This window comes from Mus caroli, chromosome 16 (genome assembly GCF_900094665.2).
Source record: "Mus caroli chromosome 16, CAROLI_EIJ_v1.1, whole genome shotgun sequence".
Classification (NCBI taxonomy): Eukaryota; Metazoa; Chordata; class Mammalia; order Rodentia; family Muridae; genus Mus; species Mus caroli.
In genome coordinates, this window is record NC_034585.1 from 20,090,589 (window position 1) to 20,111,097 (window position 20,509).

Consider the following 20,509-nt stretch of genomic DNA (forward strand, 5'->3'; position numbering starts at 1 on the left):
CGCGAACCTCTGACGTTTTCTCTTCCCATTGGTCGGCGGACACGACGGCTATTCTGCTACCTGATTGGCTTCCCACGCCGCCTCGGAGGTGAAGTGTACCGCGCTGATTGGCTGCGGAGTGGCGGCCGCGTGTGATGTCCCCGGCGGCGATTGGCCCACGCCTGGCTGCTCGCCGGCTGTGGGGCTCCCGGAAAGTGGCAGCTGAGGAAGGGGCGCGCTACCTGTCGCCGCGGCCGGGTAAGAGAGAGACCCCGGCGTGAGGCGGCCTCCCTGGGCCGGAAGGGCTGGTCAGCCGACGCAGCGGCACCGGAGGCTGAGAGGGTAGGACCAGGGGACGCCATGGCCCCGCAGAACCTGAGCACCTTCTGCCTGTTGCTGCTGTACCTCATCGGGACTGTGATCGCCGGGTGAGGAAGGGGGCTCCCGCGCGTGCAGCAAGAGGCCGAGGGGCGGCTCTTGCTGAGAAGGACGCGGGTGACATCGAGGAGTGAGGGAGGGGCACTTGCCGGGTCGAGGGACAAGGGGGTAGTGTGGGCCAGGCTGGCGATGCAGGGCCAGGTTTCCCCCAAGAAGAGCGGGGGTTGGTTGCAGAGCCCAATACCACGTTTGGGGATTGAAGGGAGTTAAGTGGCTGTGAGCAGAAGAAGGGACGCGGAAGTCTGAGGGATGGGGCTCTTGATGGGAATGAAGGAAGCGAGTGTCAAGCTGGGGTTGAGATTATGGATACGTCCTTGACGGCTGAGTTCCAGAGTGGGACTGTGGGTTACCCAGTTTGCAACAAGCCTCCAAAAGGCTGACACTAAAGTGGGTGGGCCATGATGCCATGTCAAATGAGGAGAGCAAGGAAGGAAGCCAAGCGCAGGCTGAAGAAAGTTGGCTTGAGAGAGCAGCAAGACACTTGAGAGAGTCCTCGTACTTCCCACCTTCTTGGGCTAACGAGCCTGAACTGTCTTCTTGCCCCGCTGTCTCTCACCATGGTTCCTTCCTGAGCTGGATGGTCTGAGTGAGAACAGTTCTCTAACAGGCGATAAAAACTGGGGTTCTAGTCTCATGCCACTCTTAGGAATCCTACAAGCTTGACGGAACTGTGTCGAGTTCCTGAAATCAGGGATAACTGTGCTAACTTTCAGGGAGAAAGACCAGGCTTAGAGTTTCTCCCAGCATTTAAATGCATGCACGACCCTATAGATGTGATGACTTAGGATATGGTATATTGGACTTGTGTTCTAGAATGCCTTCACCCTCAATCCCTTCTTTGGGCTGATGAAAATAGGTGGGTCAGAACTCAAGGTCATTTTCAGCTACCGACGGAGTTCCAGACTTGCCTGGCCTATATCACGCACTGTTTCAAATAAATATGTAACTGCAAAAATAAAAACACACCAGAAGCTCATAGATGTCAGATTTTGACAATTTATAGGTTGTTCACAATGGGAAACTCACTGCTTAGCGTAGCTTTTAAAGTTATTTTCTTTATTTTGTTTTGTTTTGCTTGCTTAAATCTTTTCATTTCTTCTTTGTGACATACTTTAAATTTCTCAAAGTTGACATTTCTTACATATACTTTATTGTTTTGTCTTTGATTAAGCCACGGAGTACCCAAGGTACATCAACATACAATTTTGCATGTAGGAGTTGAGGTATGCTGGTCTCCAACTCAATATGTAGCTGAAGGTAGCGTTGAACTCCTTCCCGATCCTTCAGTCTCCACTTCCCAAGTGTTAGAATTACAGGCATGAACGACCGTTCCTGGAAAATACTAATATTGTTAATACTGTAGTCACTCATAAAGCAGCCTCTGGAGAGAATTACGTTGCCACTCAACTATATCAGCCCCCTTTTTCTCTTGTATTTTTCCGAGCTGTCATTTAACCTTTTCACTCTTAAATCTTTCATTTACTCTCTGACAGTTTCATATACCTACCCACAACTCCTTGCTCCCCACACACACATACTTGCCCTGGGTACACCCCAATATGTTCCCTTCCTAACCTCATGTAACTCTGAGTCCAGTTAGTTAGTGCTGCCTTCTGACATGGTGACTAATTGTATTGGCTTGCTCAGGTAGGTCTTGTTCAGGTAACCATATCTTGAGTGAATTCATGAATACCATTTGCAGAAGACAAAAAATTGACAACACTCCTTCCCATCCTCTGTGTTTACATTCTTTCTGTACCCTCTACCCATGAACCTTGGGGAGTGTGGGAGAGGGGTGGAAGGTTGAAACACCGTTCCATTTAAGATTGATGTCTCAGTACTCACTCACTTACTCTCCATGTTATTCTGTTATTCTGTTGAACAGTTATTCTGTTGCATTAACTACTGCCCCTGAAGAAAGAGGTCTCTCTGTCCAAAGAGGAGAGTGGCATGGATATAACCTTATATTCATGAATATGACACATAACCATGTATATATGTGTGTGTATGTGTGTGTATGTGTGTGTATGTGTGTGTGTGTTAATATAACATACTTACATGTTGTATCATAGATTGTACTTATATTATATCATATATTTCCATATATATATTCATATATAGTCTATGGATATAACCTAAATATTTACAAGGTAGTTTGACAACATGCTTATTTAACAAAACAACAGAAATAAGTTCATCCCTAGAGGCAGGCAGATCTCTGTGTTTGAGGCCAGCCTAGTCTACAGAGTAAATTCCAGGACAGGCAGGGCTACTGAAAAACCCTGTATTGAAAAACAGAATAACAACAACAACAAAATGTATGTAGTTGAGCTGGATATGGTTCTATATGCCTATAAATTCAGCATTTGAGAGGTAGAGGTGGGAGGATCAGTTCAAAACAAACTTCAGATACATACTGAGTTCAGGGCCAGTCTGAGCTACATGAAGCCCTGTCTAAGAAAATCAACTGAGAAACCTAACAGAATGATTAAAATAGCTAGATAACTTTTCAGAAGTGTGACTAGGAGTTTATAAGGCTGAATGCTAGGATTCATGAATCTAGGACTTAATGAATTTAAGGCAGGCACTCTGAGCCACATGCCAGACCATAAAATGTATTTTTTAATATTCTGTCTTATGTCTTGGTTCCCCAGTGCATTTTCCCCATACATTTTAAAATTACCCCCCATACTATGCCAGTGACTATTGTATGACTTCCCTAGCCCCATTGTTGAGATAATGTTTTCAGTTTCTATTCTAGTTTCAGACTCAAATTCTAGTGGTTAAACTTCTGGCAAAAAGAGTAGGTGTTGTGGGCATACTTATGCTCACCTCTCGGAGGGTGTTCACTGGCCTCTTCCATGAGCCGGATGTGGCCCTTGCCTGGAATGCTTTTTATAGTCTTACTCTAGCTTTCTATTAACACTTCTTGAGAAAGAACCCTTTTATGGCTGATTCCAGCATAGCTCCTGGCAATATTCTTTATTTTATGTTCCAGTTTATATCATGCATATTCTCAGCTTCAGTGATACAGAGGCTCCTGCATGTGGACTTTAGAAGATGTCTATCATAAAGACTTGATCTCAGGAAATTAGTGGAGTTACTAGCAGTGAATGTATGAAATGTATTTTTTCTCTTCCAGCAAGATACACCATAATCCTTACATCCAGATGCATGCTACTTTGCTTCAGGGTTATTATTTGGGGTTTGCTTAATCTTTATTTTAACTCCTTAGGTCAGTCCATTTTTAATGTTCCGATAGTGCTACTGTTTAGGACATTTATGTGACATAATCTTTGTGAATAAAGATAACTATCTTTTGAAATTATTTGACCCTTAGAGTCAAAAGTCACTGGGGTGAGGTTGGAGAGATGGCTCAGCAGGTAAGGGCACTCCTGCTCTTAGTGGAAGACCCCAGCACCCACGTGTAACTGGGTTACACGGCCAGCTGACAGATCCTGGGGAGCCAGCTTTAATTGACACCAAGGGTACTTGCACTCACACCCACACACAAGCACACACATATGCTCACAATTAAAAATAAAATAAATTCTTCTTTAAAAAAGTAATTGGAGCCATTATAGGGAGTAAAGAGGGAGTTAATTGGATTGTTTGGTTGTTAGCTGGAAATAGCATGGAGCCATAAAGCATAGGAATAGTTGCTCTGCTGAAGGTAATTCTAAAAGAAAATTGCCACCAGTTCTTCACATAGTGTTGAACTATCTCCAAATCATAGTTCCAATGTGATCATTTCAGTGCCTAAGACTGTAAATTCCAGTATATCCCTTTTTTGTTCATTGTTTTATATATGTGCACATGTCACATACACCTTTGTCTTTATCCTTACATGCTTATATAATTGGACCTAAATGGAAAGGGGGAAAATGTACTACATCCTGGGAGATAACTGAGCTGTTGGGAGCACTTGCCGTTCTTACAGAGGACTTGCATTCAGTTCCCAGGACCCACATCAGGCAGCTCTCAACTTTCACATGTAGACGACCAGGCACAAACACATACACATAATTGTTTTAATGTAATAGGGAGCTAGAGAGATGAATTGAACAAACACATGAATCATAAGAAAAAGAAAGATTCACCCCTCCCTCCCCAAGGGAAGAGCTGTTGACAGTTAATGGTTGCTGGCTGGGGGGAGTCATTTTTCTTTAGGGATGCAGGCACTGGTAGGTTGCCATGCTCCAGTAAATACCTCCCCACCCACACTCATGTAAGTCTCCCTAATTCAGCTCAGTGGGTCACAAATAAGTTATATGAAAGGGGGGAGGGGCTTGTTGGGAGGAAGGAGGGGCTCAGTGTGAGTGGGGGTATGAGAGAGAGTAAAGGAGTCAGGTGAAAATGACCAAAGAATAAGAAATCAAGTTTAAAAATGTCATAGAGAAAGAACTCTTTAATGAAATCTTACCGGTCCATCCCCTCAGGCGAGATTTCTATAAGATCTTGGGGGTGCCTCGAAGTGCCTCCATAAAGGACATTAAAAAGGCCTACAGGAAACTGGCCCTGCAGCTCCACCCTGACCGGAACCCTGATGACCCCCAAGCCCAGGAGAAATTCCAGGATCTAGGTGCTGCTTATGAGGTGAGTCGTGAAAACAGAAATGGGAACACCACCAGGGGATGCGGAAAAGACCAGCATCCGGGGAAACCTCCCTCAGGTCATTTCTGTTCGAAAGCAGATAGTGCGGAAGTGAGAACTGTATGTGGACCCGGGTTGAACAGTCCTTATCCGCAGACTCCATTATTTATGTGTGTGCCAGGTATGCGCGGGTGCCCACAGACGCTAAAAGAAGTAGCAGCTCTCCTGCTGGAGTTAGAGGTGATTGTGGGCTGCCTAATGTGGGTGCTAAGAACCAAACTCAGGTCCTGTGCAAGAGAAGCAAGCGTTCTTAGTGGCTGAGCCACCTTGCCAGCCCCTCTGACAGAAATTCTTAACTGGGACCACGTGTAAACCTGAGTGAGTTGGTAGCCCCTAAAATGACACACTACATTTTATTTCTTATGAGGTACAGATTTCATATTTTGTACCATTTCCTGTGAATATTATCATTATTTCCTAGAAACCCAGTACTCAAAAATACTTTCTAAGAAAGCTGGATTTGCACTCTTTTTCAATGCGTTGCAATGCACAAGTGCCTATTTTTTTGAGGCAAGGAAGGTCTCACTGTGTAATTCAGTATGTAGACTACGCTGGCCTCAGCACGCCTGGCTTTGTGGGCTGCTGTCCTTGATAAAGAGTCTGCGGTGGTCTTTATCCATGACCTGGGCAGGCTCTGCCTAGCACGTCAAACTGAAGTTTATTTGACCCTAACTACGTCTGTGACGTTGTTGATTTTCTTTTTCCTTGTCTCAGCCAAGCCTGTTTGCCTTTATTCCAGGTAAATCAGTGTGCACAACTCAGAATATTAATAGAATACAAAGACTCTAGCAAACAAAAGGGTTTTTTTTCCCCTCTGCTGAAGCAAGATTGATTATTGTTAGCATTTTAGCTAGTTGAAAGTCTGCAGGTTAGTTGAGTAATCAACGGCCTGCCCCACCCCTAGCCCCACTTAAAGTAGGCTCAGCATTGGAGAAAGCACCTGTGAACGTGAGCTAACTAACTCTTATCCCTTGAGCTCAGGGGTTAAGCTTAGCCTGAGCTCCAGAGTGAGGAGTCTGCAGGTGTCCAGAGAGAGAGTTCACGCTCTCTGATTTTCAGAAGCACCTATGTGTGCGTGTGCTTCACATGCACATATGCTTCAGGCTTCTAAAATAAAAGAACCCTTTGATGCTTTCTTTTCAACCTTTATTTTTATTATTTGTGCATAATAATATGCATATTGTGTGTGCATGTGAGCCCAGGAGGTACCCGCAGAGGCCCACAGGCGTCCAATGCTTCCAGAGCTGTAGTCACAAGTGGTTGTGAGCCACGCAACATGGGTGCTAGCAGTCAATCTCGGGTCCTCTGCAAGAGCAGGCTGAGCTCTGTTTTGTTTTGATTCTTTTTTTTTTTTTTGGTTTTTCGAGACAGGGTTTCTCTGTATAGCCCTGGCTGTCCTGGAACTCACTTTGTAGACCAGGCTGGCCTCGAACTCAGAAATCCGCCTGCCTCTGCCTCCCGAGTGCTGGGATTAAAGGCGTGCGCCACCACGCCCGGCGTTTGTTTTGATTCTTAATAAACTGTTTTTTATATAGGTGAACATTTTGCTTGCTTGTCCATAGACACACTTTTGTTCATGCCTCTTGCCCATGGAAATCAGAAGAGAGCATTGACTTCCCCTGGAACTGGAATTATGGATGTTTCTGAGCGGCCATATGGGTTCTGGGACCCATGTCCTCTGCAAAAGCACCAAATGCTTTAGCACCTGAGCCGTCTTCCTGGCCCTTTTTAAAACTAAGTTTTAAACTTAACAGAGAGTGTGGATTTCATTGTGGGAGTTTCCTACATAAATATTTTAGACTTAGTTTTTATTGGTCCCCTATATACATTTTTTTCTTATTGCACATTGAAGGCAAATTTTTACATGCTTAGAAATTAATTTTTTTCTTATGTTCTTTGGATCATACAAACATTACGCAAAGTTCTTTCAAGCAGTAAAATTGACTTGAAGGTACATTTATAGAGTAGTGTTTATTGATATTCTTTTTAACAGTTTGAACTCAAGACATCACAAACTTAGACACTTCAAGGCAGACAGCATTCTTCTACAAATGGATTTCTACACATACAAAAGCATGAAAAAAAAAAAAAACCAGTATGAAAACACAGCTGTGGAAACAGCTCTGGATTTTTCTTCAGGGCCATGATCCTGTTGTCTTGGCGTGCCAGACGTCTCTGTACAGTGTGTTGTGCAGGAGCCAGAGAGAGGCAACTGTTTTTAAGACAGTAATTTAGTGCATTTGTTACTAGTGATGGTCTTTCACGGGTATATTCTAGTTTATAGTTTAGTGACATAGTACTGCACAGAGCTTACAGAATAAGCCCTGGAATTAAATTACCTAGAAAACCAACTTGAGCAGTCAGTCTCCCTTCTTTCCTGGTACCTTCTTGACCTTCACAGTCTCATGCTTAAATGCGGTTTTTAAAGCACAACTTGAAAGGATCAGTCGGGCAGCACGCAGTAGGCAGTGCCCCAAAGAATCCAGTCTGCTCTAACAGCCTCCCAGATATGTGCACATGTCCAGACTCCTTCTCAGAAGGCTAGGACAAGAACATGAATTTGAGTCCAGTCTAGGCTACATTTGGAAGTCTAGGCAAGCCTGAGTCACATAGCAAGGCCTTAGCTCAAAAATCCCCAGGAAACAAACAAAAATAACAACTTCAAACAAACCTTAATACCATACACAATGAAAATCACACTCTCTGGGAAGCTTTAGAAACTCGGGGTCAGAGTGGAAAACAGCTGTAAACATGAATGTTCTTTAACTGACTTAGAGCATGACATTTTCTCCACTGGCACTCATCCCCAGGTTCTGTCAGATAGTGAAAAACGAAAACAGTATGATACTTACGGTGAAGAAGGCTTGAAAGATGGCCATCAGAGCTCCCATGGGGACATTTTTTCACAGTAAGTAATTTGCCCGTTTGCGGAGTATTGCTTCCTGGGACGGGACCACTGGGCACTAACTGAATTGCTCTTGGAGACAGAGGACAGAGTTGCCTCTCTGTCATCCTGCGGACAGGAGAGGGGTGGCTATGACAGGCACCATCAGAGAAGGAGTTCACAGGATCTCTTCATCTCCTGTCACTCTTGGCTCACTGGGAATTCGGGGTAGCTGCAATTCTAATAAGAACTTCTCCTCACTTTGACCCAACCCCTCCTTATTAGACATTTGACTCTCCATGCATCATAATGTCTTAACTGGGAGATCTACTCCAGAGTTCAGCTCTGTAGTTATAAACAGGAAAATGTGTGAGTCTGCACTTGTATGCCGCGAACGTCCATTTCTGCAGATTCTCAAAAGGCTTCTAGAGCCTCCCCTCCAGTAAGAGTGCAGTTACAAACAATAGCTCTGTCTGTTGAGCTGTCGGGGAAGAGCCTCTCCCCTGCCCATCAAAATGATGCTGGAGATGTCAGAAAGAGGAGCGCTCTGTCCTGCTCCGCCTTCTCTTCAGCAGCAGGCTCAGGTACGACTGAAAAACACGTCTTTATCCATCTCACAGCCATTCTTCTGTTACTTTCAAACATTTGACCTTGTGCAGGCCAAGACTTACTGTTCCCTAAGGACGGGGACTGCCCCAAGGTTTTGCTTTTCAACTTTAAACAGGTGCCCAAGGTTTTTGTAGAGCGGTAGCTTCTTCATCAAGGCTAGTGATCTCTAAAGAGCAGACATAGTGAGCACACGCAGTCCATTCAAGATGTTCAGGGTTGACCTTCAGGAATTTCCTAAATTAGCCTGGGCATCGTGTACAAACCTTTACTCCTAGGCAGAGGCAGGTCGATCTCTGAGGTTGGGTCCAGAGTGGTCATTAGAGCAAGTTCCAGGTTAGCCAGGGATACATAGAGAAGCCCTGTCTTGACAAACAAACAAACAAAAAAGAAAGTCCTTACATTAACCAAAAAGTCTGAATTGCATCAGATTATATATATTATACCCCCTTTCAATATGTCTATAATATCTGGATTTTCCTCAGTATTTGAATGAATTATTCCATTGAATCCTTTGATATACTGTGCATTAGTGTCTGGCTGTTATGTATGGGACGTATTGTATTAAACAGTAATTTGGGGGTGGGGCAGCAACCTGTAAATTAAATTATGTAAATTAAAATTTGTATTATATTTGGACCCAGTATATTAAAAATATCTGCTTTGTATAGTGTGCTGGCAGGAACAATATTTTATCAAGGGGAAGAAAATCAACAGTTGTGAGACTTGGGATCCGAGTCCTTTCTCCTGATGAGTTTGCCTGTATCCACAGCTTCTTTGGAGACTTCGGCTTCATGTTTGGAGGAACCCCTCGTCAGCAGGACAGGAATATTCCAAGAGGAAGTGATATCATCGTAGATCTAGAAGTCACTCTGGAAGAAGTGTACGCAGGAAATTTTGTGGAAGTGAGTTCACACAGTACACCTGCCCATACTGACCCACAGAACGTGTACTTTTGACCACAAAGCAGAGGGTTTCAAGTGCTTTGTGTCTTTTAGAGTATGAGAGGGAGTGGCTGACACATGGTTGAAACCATCAGAATCCTTAGTTCAGAGTAGTCACGAACTGAGCTCACTACCTAGCCTGAGAACTCAGTGAAACTCCCAAAGAGCCCTACACGTGAGCATCGCTGTACGTACTCTAGTTACACGTGAGCAGGGATGTCTCTGTCATGGATACGTGTGAAAGTAGAACTGCTGGGTTGGGTCCACACATTTATGCTTCACACAAAGGTGCCATAGTATGTTTGAAATTGTCCAAGTCAACAGTCAGCATGCCACGGCAGTTCATGTTTGCTCTGCCCCTGTCCATACGGAATAGCCCCTGTTCCCTCTTAGTTATTATGTGGGTATGGGATTACTGTGGTCTTGGCTTGTGCTTCTTAATTTCCAACTAGGCAAAGCATCTCTTTCATTGGCCCTGTTTGTTTCTTCTTGTGAGATGCCACTTCACCATGTGCCCCGCTTTGTCTGTCTCTTGTTGATTTTTGAGACTGCTTTATTTTTGCTCTTAAGTTTTTGTGAGCTGTAATGCAGATATAGCTATCCATTTATAATATAACTTAGCTTTACACAGTATTTAATATTTATTTTAATTAGTACGAGTGTTCATTTTAATGTGAAAAAGTCTGATCTTCAATTGTTAATTTTAAAAGTCTGCTCTAAAATGAGAAAGCTCTTCTGTGTTCTCTAGTAAAATTGGGCTTTCTTTCGCCTGAGGTTGTCTTTCTGTAACATTTGGAATGGGCTTTGCAGCTAGGCTGCGCGCTTTCAAACTGTGTCGTCTCACTTAACCAAATGTGGTGCTGGTTCCTCGCTGTGCATGAGAAGAGTGAGAGCTCCCTACAGAGCTGCGGTCAGGTGGCTGTGTGTGCTTGTAAGGCATGCGAGCACTGCTCTGGGCGTTTTCTCCAGACGCTCTGTCACTTCACTACATGAGCACATCGCCATGAGATGTTGTGTGTATCTGTATAGGTGTGTGTGCACATGAGTGCAGGTGTTCAGGGTAGTGGATATAAGTAGTGGAACTCAGTCCTCTACAAGAGCAAGATGTGCTCTTAACCATGATCTGTCCTGCCTCCAAGTACTTCTTTTGGTTTTGATTTTTGGGATGAGGATAACATAGCCCAGGCTGGCCACAAATTCACCATGTAACTGAGGACATGACTATGAGTGTGTCACGGTGACAGCGCTGGGGATTAGTCCTGGGCTGGGTTGCCTAAAACAGAAAGAGGTGGTCTGGGGAGATTGCTCACAGAACTGGGAGGTAGCCACAGGGCAGCTTTTGAGTGCCACGGCTGTGCTCTGGGGGTGGTGCTTTAAACAACTCAGATTTCTCAACAACATAATAACCCTGTGAACTGCTTCAATTCAGTGGCCCTGGTGTGTCTTGGAAATGCTGGTATTAATACCTGGTTTTAGTCTCTTCTTCCCATCTCTCCTTTCCTACAGCTTCAGACTGAGATCAGAGCCATTTAAATATACACTTGCTTCCGCCCTGTGTGAGGGTTGATTTGAACCCCAGAGAGGAAAACTAAAAGCTGTTTCATGTGTTCTTAGGTAGTTAGAAATAAGCCTGTGGCCAGGCAGGCTCCTGGCAAACGTAAATGCAACTGTCGGCAAGAGATGAGAACCACACAGCTGGGACCGGGACGCTTCCAAATGACCCAGGAAGTGGTTTGTGACGAGTGCCCTAATGTCAAGTAAGTGACAGGCTCTCAATGTGTGTCTTGTGTCTGCATGTGACAGATGCTTGTTTCCCTCCAGCTCTGACCTCAAGTTCAAACCTTTATGTCTGTGTGATGCAGAGTCCCTCTGCTCTGAGTGTTAACTTCTGGATGTTCTACTCAGGCCCAGATAGCCTTGGCAAACAGCACAGTGGGCTGTCTGAGAAAAGGCTCCCAAGGAGCACAGAGGCGGAGCTGATTTACCTGGGCATCCGTTACTATTCTTTTTCCCCTTTTGTCTCAGACTAGTGAATGAAGAACGAACACTAGAAGTGGAAATAGAGCCTGGGGTGCGAGATGGCATGGAGTACCCCTTTATTGGAGAAGGTGAGATGCTGGTGTTGATTATCAGAGCTCACTTCTGCCTTGTCCCATAACATAACGGCTACATGGTATGTGGGGGGAGTGAAGGCATTGCCTTCCCAGACAGATATGACAGAGACATCGCCTGAGGCAGTGGATTTAAAAGTCACTAGAAGTGACATGCAAATACACGTTCAGCTTGTGTAACTTCTGTTCTTCTTTGGACTGCCCTGACCAGGTGAGCCGCATGTGGATGGGGAACCCGGAGACTTACGGTTCCGAATCAAAGTTGTCAAGTAAGTGCCAGCAGGGAGAGGACTCCCAGTGATTGCAGTGCTAGGGAGTCCTCACTTTGTCTTCTGTTTTATGCCTACAATACCGTAGTCATCGTTTCTAACTCAGTAATAGTACTGAAAATAGGAGGTGATGCGCTGGCCCTGAGCCCCAGTTATTTACTTAGGACTTATAAATTCAAAAGCTGCTGGAAGGAAAGACGGGTAAGAATCGAAGAGAGAGCTGAGGGCTGGTCCAGCGCTGTCCACGTGCACATTGCCCAGTGTGGGCCCTGCTGGCTCCCATGCCTGCCGTGCTTCCAGGTGGCTCAGACACAAGGCAGACAGTAGTTCATCTAGTTTGGGATTCAATATATCTTATCTCAAAAACAAACAAACAAACCACCAGAAGTGAAAAGAGCTATGAATGAGAGGCAGTCTGCAATAGGAATAAGGCATGCTGCCCTTGTTTCCCATAACAAGGCCATTCGGTCATATTAATCCTCAGCCTCTCCTTTCATGGGCTTCCTCCAGTGCGGAGTGCTGCTTATACCCGGTCCTCGGCCTTTCCAACTGACTGTTCTTTCTTATTAACTGGCTGGAAACCAGTAAGAGATCTGTGTTTAGGCTTCACTGAAACATTGTTCCCACCAGGTGACAGAGGACTGGCTCCTCTTCCCACGGCTCCCCCCTCCGGCACTCGGCATTGGGTGATCTTTTCTTGCATGCCTTGTCTCCCTCAGAGCTTCCTTGAGGAACTAGAACAGTTGTGTTCCCTCAAAAAACCTGGTTGGTACCTTTGGTCAGGTTGGGTTAGGGAGTTGAGAGGTAGGAGCTCACTTTGTAGCCCAGGCTGGCCTTGAAGTCAGTGGTCTCACCTTATCTGTAACTTGGGAAATCACAGAAAACCCAGCCAAGCATGGTCTTTCTTTTCTATAACCTAATGATCAATGCTTTTTCCTTACATGTGTGTACTTGTGCTAATTGTAAGGTACTTAGCATTCGAGTTCAGTAAGACTGACACAGCTCTGTAATCTCAGAAATGCCATGTGTGCGTCTGTCTCCAGGATTTCTCTAGCACTATAAACCCTGATGGATTTTACCTTTTCCTTCTCAGGCACCGGATATTTGAGAGGAGAGGAGATGACCTGTACACAAATGTGACCGTCTCACTGGTTGAGGCTCTGGTTGGCTTTGAGATGGACATAACTCACCTGGATGGTCACAAGGTAAACACCCTCCCTTCCAGCTTTGTAGTCATGTGCTCTTGGGTCATCAGAGCCAGAGGCCATCTCTCACTGTCCTCTCTGCTGCTGAGCCTCCAGCTGTATTTTTGAGTCTCTCTGTGCCTGTCAACCCTTGCCCTTCGACCTGTCTTTTATGCTGAGCCGTGACACTACTAGCATTGTCCCCAGTGCCCAGTAAAAGTTGTGTGATGGACTTAGTGTGTGCCTGTCCTGCTCCACTGTGCTCCTTTTGCTTTCCAGGTCCATATTTCCCGGGACAAGATCACCAGGCCAGGAGCCAAGCTGTGGAAGAAAGGGGAAGGGCTGCCCAACTTTGATAACAATAACATCAAGGGCTCTTTGATAATCACTTTTGATGTGGACTTTCCAAAAGAACAGCTGACAGACGAAGCAAAAGAAGGTACGGGTGTGGGGGCATGGGTGTGTGTGTGGTGTGCGTGTGCATGGTACATGGTATGGGATGACTGGCTGAAAGGAGAATAGCAAAACCCTTTGAAGCTGGGAGAAATGGCTGCAGGCCTTCTGCAAAGCAAAGAAGCCCCGCTGTCGCTGTGCTCACTTGAGGGCTCTGTGAGCTGGGCTGTGAAGCGAGTCACTTAGGTGAAGAAGCCAGGCCAAACTGAAGGGAAGATGCGATGTCAGTGGGAGGGACAGGAGGTGCAGGGTGAACTTCTCTGCGCCAACTGCACGTGCCCTGCTGTAAGTGTTTAAAATGATAAGGAAATGGGTAAAAGCGGTGAAAGCTGGCAAAAGGGCAAGGAAGGAGGAGTGGAATGTCAGCTGGGGTGATTTTCTTCCCCCCTTTTACCTGATCTCATTTCCCAGGGCTTCACAAGATGGGGGCGGGGGGGAAGGCTTGACAGAAAGAAATAAGACATCACACATGTATTGGAGGTGTCCACGTGTGAAGTTGGAAGCTCCAGAGAAGCTACGTTTTCGTTAATGAAGTCATTTACTCGTTCTTTCTGCAGGTATCAAGCAGCTTCTCAAACAGGGCCCCGTGCAGAAGGTGTACAACGGGCTGCAGGGCTATTAGGAGCGAAGAGAACTGGACTTTGAAAGAGGTGGATCAGCGATATTTATTATCTGCAGGGGTTTTTTGTGTGTGTGTGTTTCATTATTTTCAATATGCAAGTTTGGCTTAGTCCTTTTTTCCCTGATGATCGTCCTGACATGAACTAGAGGTTTGAGGATCTGTCTATTGCATTCAGACAACAATGGCCAGCAGAAGGTTACCTAATACCTCCCCCTCTGGGGATTTAACGTCTGGTGCTGCCCGAGGTTCAAGGAGTAACGTCTCAGAGGATGCCCGAGCAAAGGAAACCAGATGAGGGTTAGAGACAATTGTTAGCTATTTCAAAATGCCAACTGGAGAAGTCTGTTTTTAAATACATCTTGTTGTTATTTTTTTTTTCTTGACTCCTGTTTCTTTTTCCTGTGAGCCGATGGGTAGTCTTCCCATCAGGCAGGATGGACACACAGCATGCAGAGGAATGATGAGAGCCCGGCTCCCAGGCCCCACTAAACACATGGTGTCTATAGCAACGAGCTCGAAGAAACCGAGTAGACTAGAGACTGAGCTACATGAATTAAAGTTACACAAAGACCTCACTGTCTTTGAGAGAACATATTTTCCCGTTTTCTTTGGTAATAATAAAATCTGATATGGGTATTTTACTGTTTAGAAAGTACTTTTCTGTGTCTATCCCAGGTAGCCTTATGAGCTAAGATGGCAGCTCTAGAGAATAAATATTAGAAGCAGAATTGCAGGTGGCTTTGTCTTCCAGTGGCCCAGACTCAGACGCCAGCAGGCTCAGCACACTTGCCTTTCAGTCTCCTCCTCCGTTGCTCCGTACACAGGACTTGTTGCCGCAGCTGAGTATTTCAGTGCGACTGGGGGTCGCTGTGGCAGTGTGGGAGCTGCTTTGGAAGTACTGGTGTAGTCCAGCCGCCCTGCCCTCTGCAGCAGCTGGGGTGGTTGAGACTGTCAAGAGTCCAACAAACCGCAGAAACCCAGGCCTGGATTCAGCCGGCTTTCTGTACACTGTATGCACATACACGGGCTCAGTGTGCCTTTAGCACATCTGTAAACACATGCAGGCCAGTGGGCTTTCACACGTTATACACGAATGCAAGTTCAATAGGGTATTTTTACATTATCTGTCGAATGCTGCCTATGGTAGCCCAGGAGAACCCTGGTTGTACTTGCTAATGTGCTTTTTCCAGGAGCCAGTCCACTAAGCTGAGGCTAGAAAGGCCCACACAGACCTTGCTCTCGCTGTGAAGAAATGGAACTGGGGGTCTTTGCTGATCTTTATTCATTGCCTAGACTGTTGCGACTTAAGGAGTTCCTTCTACTGCTGGGCTCTGAGCTTCAGTTCACTTTGAGTTAGAAAGGTTTATGTCAAAAGTGGCATAAACCTTACGTTAGTTAAACTGTGACATGTCGCAATGCCAGGCGGCAAAGCTCATGATTTTTGCACAAGTAAGTGCCCTCCAAGGGTATTGTGGTCTCTGAGACAGCAAGTTCCCATCATATACTGACAATATCTATCCACTCAAGATGTTGCAAAGGAGTTGGAGCCCTAAGAGGTTGTAGTCGTCATCACAGAAAGTTCCTTCAAGCCAGAAATTTCCACTTGCTTGTGCTAAGAGCTCTTCCCTGTGGGCACCAATGCATGTCTACTCATCCCATAAAGAGAACAGTCCAAAATAATGATTGATGAAACCAAAAGACCAGCTTGGTGAACTCGAGCTCTTCCTGGGGTTGCTAACAGGAGCGTGCGTGGTGAGGAGGTACAGCAGCAGGGATGACAGGGAAAGCAGCTGCATCAACAGAAGCTCACCCCAGCACAGGCAACAAACAGTTCAGGAACGCTGCTACCAGCTACCCTGGGACTGCACAGCTTGCAGACCATCTGCAAAACTCTGAGGCTGCCTGCAGAGTTCTGCATCCCTCCCATCCTGCCCAACAGCTGCTCACTCCTCAGACTTCTTACAAGTTTCTGCTTTCCCAGATATGGTCTTTTGTTTATCTCCTGAGCCCTTTCTGGAGGATGCTGAGTTGGGAGGAAGCTGCAGCAGCAATGAATGCTGCAGGCTAGGAACAGTGAAAACTTGCTCTGTTCATTGACAAGGACAAAAGGCTTGTTAAGGGCCTACTATGCGCTAGCTAGGTTTTCTTTGTATGGATAGACTAAGCTTTTAAGTAGGGGCCAGAATTTGAACCTAGGGAGTTTTGCTCCTGAAAATGTACTTACTACAATGAATATGTAAGTCCAGAGAGTCCGCTCAGTGGATCAAGGCCGCCGAGCACCACAACCTGATTTCAATCCCTGGGACCCATGTGGTGGAAGGAGGGAACAGACGTCTGAAGGTTGTGTTCTGGCGTCCATAGGAGCATCGTGTTGCGTGTGTGCATGCACACAGACAATAAATAGTAACAAATTAAAGAAAATGGATGTAAGCTAAAGATGATAGGAGAAGAACTGGTATTCCTTGCAGTTCAGATCTGCAAGGGAAAACTGGCATTTGTGAGGGAAGTTGATAAGGCAGATTGGATATCTAGCCTGGAACCAGAATTAACCCCTCTGAATACTGTTATCTGAGGTGAAGAAGGGCTAGGTGATTGTTCTCTGTCTGGCTTGGTTCTGGTATTTCAGGATAGTTTCTCTGTGTGGCCCTGGCTGGCCTTGAAATGAGAGATGTAACTGCCTTTGCTTCCCAAGTGCTGGCGTTAAAGGCGTGCACCACCCTGCCCAACTAAAGGGTGAGTTTTTAACCTAAGCTCTTGTGCATTCTTAATATCTAGTTTGGCTATTCCATCTTATTTTTCCTCCTCCTCAGTTATTGGCTAAGTGATTAGATTCCCATCATAGATGAGTGGCATGCTCAGAAGTCAGGGAGATAGTCCTATGGGCTTGCTGCAGGAGCCTGAATTCCACCCCCAGAACCCACCAAAAGCCAAATATTGTGGCTCTTGTACTCATATGCTTCCACTGCTAGGTGGGAGACAGAGTCTGGAGAATCGTACAGGGAAGGTTGCAGGCCAGCTACTCTGGAGTATAAAGCAGGACATGCAAAAGGTGAAGGGAGAGAATGGACTTCCAAAGTCCCTCTGGCCTCAATATCTGTGCCATAGTTCATGCAGGCATACAGCCACACACACACAGAATCATTATAATATTTTTTAAAGTTATGACCCAGTTGAAAAAGAATTTAGGGTTACTACCTGTAGAGGTAGAATTTTATTTCTTTTTTAATAAAAGTTTAGTTCTAGTGATGAGCTGAAAAGGCAAGTATGTTCAATGACTCCAGGAAATTAGAAAGAAAAACAGTTACCTAATGTTCACATCCTGAAATTCCAGTATTTTTCACACCACAATTGCACCAGTACTTGTGATCAAGGCTTGAATAAGGTCACAGACAGTGAGCATCAGTACAGTTCCTGTGTAGATGTTATGTCAACAGCCCAGACCCAGTAAGGAGGATGGTTCGGTGTGTAATGGGCACCTGCTGCCAAGCCTGACTACCTAAGTTCCATCCCTGAGATCCACACCGGAGAAGTAGAGGACCAGTTCTTCCACGTTATCCATAAGGAAACCTTACATATACCCTCCCCCAACAGCATAAGCAAATAAATGGAATAAAAAATGAAAACCCCAGACCACTGAGAGACAAAATATTTCTGAATGGTATAATAAGCACATGCCCCCTATTAAAGCAGCTAAGAATAACATAAGACAGTCTCCCTGGAGGACTGAGTGCCTGAGGGAGGTATGGCCATGTGTGGTTCAAGAGATGTTATAATGAAGTACAAAATTGGATGTTTGTTTTAGAGTCAGGGTCTCATGTAGCTCAGCTGGTCTCAAACTCGCTAGTCCAGCCTTGAGCAAGAACCTTTGGTTTCCACCTGCCAGGCCATGCCCAGGTCACTAGAAATGGCAGTCAACTCCAGGGCTTTGTGCATACTCGGCAAGCGCTTTGCCAGTTGATCTATATCCCCTGCTTCTTTACACTGGATTGTGAAGATTTAACTGTAAGATGTAGAAATCTCGGTTCTTACATTACACGACAATAATACTATTTTGAGTTATGTTGGGTAAAGTACAGTTTTACAAAGAGAATATACTATTAGAATTCACCTAAGATTATTTTAAAACTTTTCAAAATGTGACTACTAAATTTGCTAAAGCACATTTGCAGTTCACAGTATATTTCTGTTGACAGTGGGTCTAGACCCAGGCTGCCTAGGTCAACATGGGAGCAAAGAGCTGTAATTAGTGTCTCTCATTTCAGGCAGATACACTGTGTTAGTCCTTCCACTGGGCAACCTTGTCTCTGCCCCTGCACTGTAATCTGAACACTGTTTGCTGAGGCAGCTTTTCATCCTAAACTGAACAAATTGCTGCCAAAGAACTGAAACCAAGTCATGGATTTTGTCAGTGAAATTCTCCAGATTGACAAGCAGTAGAGCGGTTCCATAAAAACAAGCCAGTTCCACCCAGCCAAGTCAGTCATGCCCTCAGGGGTGTGTGGAGAGGCTCTTTTAGATCCAGTGAGAAGCTGCTTCGAGAAGCTGCTTCCCCTCAGGGAGCCTTGGGGTTAGAACTTCGTGTTTCTGATGATGGGAGGGACTGGCCATCTCGTCTTTCAGCCCCATCTTCACAGTGTCTCCAAGCTACAGACGTGTTTAGCATCCTTCCCAACACGCTTTGCCGAAGGCCTTACTACCCGGAGCACACCGCATCTTGTCCATAGATATGCTTTGCTTTCAAACATTGCTGCAGTCTTATCCATCACTGCTTCCCCAAGAGTCCTTCTCCTTCCTGGTATTCATTCTGTCTGGGGAGTTTCTAACACTGTTTGTTTTGACAGAAGACGAAAGAAAGTAAGTTGGGAATTTTTCATGCCACAGTGGGAAAGTATACATCCAAACTCACATTCAGTATGTCCACTTTCCAGTTTTATCACAGTGCCTCTCCATTGTCGGTGGTTTTAATAACAATGCCCACCTCCTAGAATTATTCAACAGTTAGACATTGGCAACTGGAGTACCTTTCTTAGGATAGATAAACAAAAAGAAGTAACTTTGTATCTCTGTTTATAAAGGTTTGGGAGGTTTAGTTTTGGGCATCTCCTCCCCCATTTCTTTCCACTGCAGTAAACAACTTTGTCCCTAGGTGGCGCTAAAATAATGGCATGAACTCTAAAATCAGCCCTGCAGCTACAGATAGTTTTAAAAGCCATATTCTGATGGTTGCCAATAAAAATCAAGTTATTTTGTAAAACGAATAACAATCAAAGTGCAAAGTCAAATAAATAATGCCCCTTAACCGTACCTACTCTTCCCTTAGGCTGGAATGCTAATGCAGAGAGGGCAGATTCCAGGAGGGCAGGCTTGGCTTTGTTGTTGTTACATTTATTTATATATTTCTGTGTTTATATACTGTGTGCATGTATGGGTACCATGGTACATGTGGGGAAGTCATAGGACAATCTATTGGAGTCTGTTCTCTCCTTCCACAGTGTGGGTCCCAGGGATCTAGCCCAGGTCCTAAGACCTTTCACTTATTGAGCCATCTTGCTGGCAGGCCCAACATAGGCTGAGTTTGTATTTGGAGCTTGATTCTACCAAATATGAAAACAGTAGGGCTGGAGAGATGGCTCAATGGTTAAGAGCACTGACTGCTCTTCCAAAGGTCCTGAGTTCAAATCCCAGTGACCACATGGTGGCTCACAACCATCTGTAATGAGATCCAATGCCTTCTTCTGATGTGTCTGAAGACAGCTACAGTGTACTTACATATAATAAATAAATAAATCTTTAACAAAATATATATCAAAGACAACTTCTGAGACAGAGATGGATGCCAGGCCTGGGGACCACTGCCAAGTGCTGGATTGTGTAAACAAGAACAAAACTATTAAAGTGTTGGCTTCGTCTTTTGAGCTGCATCATTAAACTGGGAGAACAGGGAAGGGTAGACAAGTTTTCTGTAGTAAAGTATTTGAAGATCCATCCTCGGGTATTCCTGGAAGGCATGTGGTTGGATTCCTACTTTGCTAATTATGGTGGCATCTGCTGAGATAAGATAAGGTCAGCCGACATGGAAGGCAGAATCTGCTGGCACAAAGGGGCTGTGTTCGGATCCGCTATTTCTATTGGCACGGAGTATCACAGGAAAAGAGCTTCCGTGCCAAATGCCTGCTGTGTGGGAAGCCCTGGAGCTCTCATAACTCTTGCCAGTTTGAAGAGCTCAGGGAAAGCCAGAGCACATTGATGCTAACCAGGTAAGCTGGCTACATGAAACATGATGTTTCAGAACAGGGAAGCAACATCAGTGAGGAGGCATGGCTTGACCACCCATCCGTCATCACCTGAACTGATGACACCGGCAAG

The 20,509-nt window shown here is 45.2% G+C and overlaps 1 protein-coding gene across 1 annotated transcript; it reads left to right on the top strand.

Annotated features, from left to right (window-relative positions):
* Positions 1-138: 138 nt before the first annotated feature.
* Dnajb11 (DnaJ heat shock protein family (Hsp40) member B11) lies at positions 139-14,779 on the top strand. The gene is made up of 10 exons (XM_021184857.2): positions 139-407; positions 4,857-5,013; positions 7,881-7,978; positions 9,333-9,465; positions 11,119-11,261; positions 11,530-11,612; positions 11,827-11,884; positions 12,978-13,089; positions 13,348-13,507; positions 14,079-14,779. The coding sequence occupies exons 1-10, from the start codon at positions 340-342 to the stop codon at positions 14,141-14,143; spliced, it is 1,077 nt and encodes a 358-aa protein (XP_021040516.1). The 5' UTR covers positions 139-339; the 3' UTR covers positions 14,144-14,779.
* Positions 14,780-20,509: the final 5,730 nt, after the last annotated feature.

What these genes read in the sequence shown, in the direction of transcription:
- Dnajb11 (XM_021184857.2), top strand. Translation starts at nt 340, where the DNA reads ATGGCCCCGCAGAACCTGAGCACCTTCTGCCTGTTGCTGCTGTACCTC. An exon ending in TTCCGAATCAAAGTTGTCAA is followed by an intron (nt 11,885 to 12,977) that starts GTAAGTGCCAGC and finishes TTTCCTTCTCAG; the next exon opens with GCACCGGATATTTGAGAGGA. An exon ending in GACAGACGAAGCAAAAGAAG is followed by an intron (nt 13,508 to 14,078) that starts GTACGGGTGTGG and finishes TTCTTTCTGCAG; the next exon opens with GTATCAAGCAGCTTCTCAAA.